The 4,693-nt window shown below is 37.2% G+C and overlaps 1 protein-coding gene across 1 annotated transcript in view; it reads left to right on the top strand.

Moving 5' to 3' along the window:
- The window catches only part of snrpe (small nuclear ribonucleoprotein polypeptide E), a 9,599-nt gene extending 8,468 nt beyond the window's left edge, over positions 1-1,131 (top strand). Inside the window, exon 5 of the mRNA XM_020522821.2 lies at positions 913-1,131. Within this exon, the coding sequence (XP_020378410.1) occupies positions 913-968 (56 nt within the window). The 3' untranslated portion in view covers positions 969-1,131. The remainder of the gene's footprint in view (positions 1-912) is intronic.
- The last annotated feature ends 3,562 nt before the right edge of the window (positions 1,132-4,693 follow it).

Here is a 4,693-nt window from a genome sequence, read left to right as displayed (position 1 = left end):
TCAGCCTCTCTGCTCCTATGATGCTGCTTGGCCTGCTGTGTTCATCCAGCCCTGCACCTTGTTGTCTCGGATTCTCCAGCATCTGCAGTTCCTACTATCTCGGGGTTAATTATACATTTTGGGAGTCAAATATTACTGTTTCTGTTATTTTAATTCTCTATAATATGCTTATTCTGCTCAATAGTTTTGTGATCTCTTAACTGCACTATTGTTGAGAACTTTCTTAATGATTACTGTATCTAGTTAAATCATAGAATGCTCTTCCATTAATGTAGTGCCTTTTTAGCACCATAGCAAATTATTCTTGTAATGCAGTCACAGTTGTAAGGCATAGGTGACATTAATTTGTGTTCAGCAAGAGCAAATTAGCTGTCTTCTATTGAGCAGGAATGCTGACCAGATCACAAGATATTCCTGATGTTGAAACAGTAAACTTTTTTTTCTTTCTGTGCAAGCAGGTATTGTACCTGTTGGTTACCGTGTCATCTGAACGAATGCAGCTCTCCTTTAAATAGTGGGTGTTGCACTGAACTTTTAGAATAGGATTTGAATTCACAATCTGCAAACCTGGGTGCTGAGGTTGCTGCCAACTGACCCAAGTTGACGCAGCCTATGCCTCCCAGTTTGATTCCAAAAGGAATCAAAGGCAGCATGAAGATAAATATTTTAGTGAGAATCTAAGAACTGGAATCTGCAGTGAATGTACCAAACTGAAAAGGTAGTGGAAGTAATTTTAATTACTGTTTTAAAAAGAAATTTTTTGATAAATTCCTAAAGGGGGAATGAAATGTCAGCATAAGGGGGAATGGTTGAATGCCATGCTCTATCACTAAATAGCATACCAGCTTAAAAAGCGAGGTTAAGAGGAAATGGTTGCTTGTTTTATTATAAAGTCTATTCTTTCTCTTTCAGGTCGTGTTATGCTGAAGGGGGACAACATCACCTTATTACAAAGTGTTCACAGTTAGAAATGGATTCACAGGAGCTTCATTACCTACTTTCTATGGAAAACATTAACACAAGCTGTTTCATGGCATTTCGGATACTGTTCATCAATTGCAGAGCAAAGGGCTTTTACCTTTTTTTTGTACCTCACTACAGTAATTTCTGGAATAAAAATTTATAACTCTCTATCCTTCCATGTTATTTGCAGTTGAACACAAAGATTGAAACACTTGTATTTATTTTAGTTTGTTACTATAATTTCTGATTACTGCCAACACAAACTGGATAGCAAGCTATCTGGAACCAAGAAAAAGCATGTTAGGATGCCACCTGAAATGTTAGTTTGAAGTTCCTTGTCTTGAGCAAGTATGTAATGTTGCATTTTCTGTTGTCTGACAACCAAATAGATTCTTTCCCTATCTCATGACTTAGATGAACTTAACCATAACAGCAGCTACTTGGTTGCCCAGTTAATTACTGTTGGTATCAGGCAGAGTGTCAGCCATCATCTTTGCAGTAAGTGAAGAAAAAAACAGGAGAATGCCTAAAGCTTTGATTAGTACATCATTGAAAAGCAATTACGTTGTAAGGTTACCACGCGAGTTGGACAGAGGAGAAATTCTAGTGGTACCCTATAGTGTGATATGGTCAAACCTTTTATGGTACGCCAATGAAAATTCAAGTCACCCAATATCTTGAATTTGAGGTTCCAGTGAAATTTGTTTTTTTTACCCAAATACTTTAACATTCCTTTGAAGAAAAAAAGCAGCAAACTTGTACATGACACAAAGCTGGACAGGATAAGACAAAGTTAACTGTTGCCTTGCTACAAAGGGATTGTGTCAGAACTACCTGATATGCCCTTCCTGTCCACTCCAAAAGAAAGTAAATATCACTATCTCATGATTACATTCTGACAAAAATAAATTCGGTAGAAAACCAGCAGTGTAATTTTCAGCTAAACCTCTCGATTTTCAAATTTGTATATTATTACCGCAGAACAAAGTTTATGATGAACAGTCGTATCACAAAAAAAAACTTTTGGTTTGCCTTGCACAGACCAGATATCCTACATAATGCAAAACCAATTCTTAGTTATTTTCCTGTATTTGAAAAGAAGGAATGTGCAGAGGATCTTCCCATTGGTCATTCAGTTCAGGTGGCATAGATGTATCGCATACTCATTGACTGCTGTGTCTTGTGTTCAAGGTCTGTCAGCAACGGAAAACATTTTAACAGCTGATGTAGATTACATTTCCTGAAAATTTTTATACAATCATGGTAGACCTAATGGATCAGGCAGTGGGTACAATGATGTCTTGCCATTCTGCCTTCATTTACAAAACTAAACATTCCCTATACAACATTCTGTTGTGTTTTATGCCTTCTCCACAACAAGCTGCAGCTAACATGCCAACTTATAGACAGTTTATAAACTGTCACTCAACAGTGAACACCATCTTTATCTGAGTTATAACCACTTGATTTCAGATAGTGACATTGTACTGCCTTACAGTAATTTAGATATATTCTTTGTATACAACTGATATAATGTGTGCATAAATCTGCATCGTTAATATCATGATTCTCTTAACTGTGTCTTCAACAGTTTCATGGGTTACATTCAGTGCTGTTTATATGTTGAGAGTATTTGAAACAGCTGAAGTACTAAAATGTCAAAAGCAAACTTTATTCCCTCTACTGACCTCAGCAAGAAAAGGCAAATGAACCTGGATTTTGATTACCTTCCCATCATGTGAAATTGTAGAAGTCATCCTGTATAAATGCATTTCTAGCAGCTGCTTCTGAGATTTTTGCTGTTGAAACAGTTGTGTTTTTTGGAGGATAAGGTTGGTAAAATGTAGAGAATGTATTAACGTGTGAGGAGATTTCAGTAATATAGAATGGGATTCCGTAGTGGAATATATAGTCAGTGAAACCTTAAGAGTTGTCATATAACCTGCAACAAAAGATGACCTAAGTAGCAACAAATTTACATATTCAAAGTCAATTTAAATGTAGCTTAACTTATAAAAGTAACATCGTCTTATTTAGTTTATCAATGTGTCACTTAATTTTGCAGTTATTTGTCACTATTACCACTATCTGCGATGAGAAATTTCTTCATCAAAGTAATGAGCTTGTGGAATTCTTTGCCCCAGCAAGCAGCTGAGGCCAGAATATTGAATGTTTTTAAGAGTTAGACATAAGAAACAGGCATAGGCCATTTGGCCCCTGGAGCCTGCTCTACCATTCAACAAGTTCGTGAGAGATCTTTTTGTGAGCTCAGCTCCACTTACTCCCTGCTTACCATAATCCTTAATTTCTTTACTGTTCAAAAATCTATCTGTCTTTTCCTTATAAACATTCAATGAGGTAGCTTCAACTGCTTCACTGGGCAGGGAATTCCACAGATTCACAAGCCTTTGGGAGAAGTTCCTCCTCGAGTCAGTCCTAAATCTGATACCTCTCATTTTGAGGTTATGTTCTCCCCTGCCCCCCCACCCAAGTTCCAATTTCACCCAACAGTGGAAATAACCTTCCTGCTTCTATCATCTGTTCCCTTCATAATTTTATGTTTCAATAAGATTCTGCTGCTCCCAGCCCATTTATCTAAATTCCAGAAAGTATCGTCCAATCAATTCAAAATCCTAAGCCAGCCCCCTCAAATCTGGAATCAACCAAGCAAAACTATTCTGAAAATTCTCTGGTGTCAGTACATTCTTTTTCAATTAAGGAGACCGAAACTGTACACTACTCCAGGTGTAGCCTCACCAGCTCCCTATGTAGCTGAAGCATAACCTCCCTGTTTTTAAACCCCATCCCTCTAGCAATGGAGGATAATATTTTACTTGCCACCTTAATTACCTGCTGTATCTGCAAACTAACTTTGTGATTCACGCGCTGGGACACCCAGGTCCTTCAGTGCATATAGTTCTTAGGGCAAACAGGATCAAAGTGTACGGGGAGAAAGTGGGAACAATGTTCTGAATTGAATGATCAAACATGATATTTAATGATGGAGCAGGATCTAATGGCCTGTTTTTTTTAACCCATTTTATATATTTCTAAAATAAGAAATGGAAGGGTTTTTTTTTGCTTGATTCCAGTGTAGCGTTGTAAATGCCACTGAAGAGTTTTACAAAATCTATTTCAATAAGCCATACTCTGAATTTCTCATTCAAGTATTTTAGCCAGTTGTAAAAAGCCATGTGATAATTTCCAAACAGAAACTTCAGTGGGTGAAAGATTTCCCAGATTAATCTACCTTACCTAAAGTAACTTCTGTTGTGAGGGAATAATCTGTTCAAAGGCCAAAAGCCTCTTTTATCCTTATTTATAATTAAGAGGTAAAGGTGAGGGGCAAAACCAACAAAGATTGAAAAATGTAAGAAAATGTGAAGTACATCGAGGTGCAGTGTTTGATGTAAGGTTCTAATTTGAAAACGTCAAAATAATGGATGAAGGAAGTTGGGGACTTCTGATCTCTTGTTATCCTGGAACTAAACTTGAGTATAAATAATGGAATTTAAAAGAAATGAGTGAAGAAGTGGTTCAAAGAACTGCTGGAGTGCACAAGGAGTCTTTAGCTGTCTGTGCCAGGTCTCTGAGTGAGCAATGCACCTGGTGCTTTTTTTCCTCATAATTTTGCACATTCTTTCAGATAATCCAACCCCCTATTGAATGTTTGAATTGAAGCTGCCTCCATTTCATTCAGTAAGCACATTCCAGATCTGAACCAGCCACT

This window comes from Rhincodon typus, chromosome 25, assembly GCF_021869965.1.
Source record: "Rhincodon typus isolate 14 chromosome 25, sRhiTyp1.1, whole genome shotgun sequence".
NCBI classification, from domain to species: Eukaryota; Metazoa; Chordata; class Chondrichthyes; order Orectolobiformes; family Rhincodontidae; genus Rhincodon; species Rhincodon typus.
This window is presented reverse-complemented; position numbering and strand designations above follow the sequence as displayed.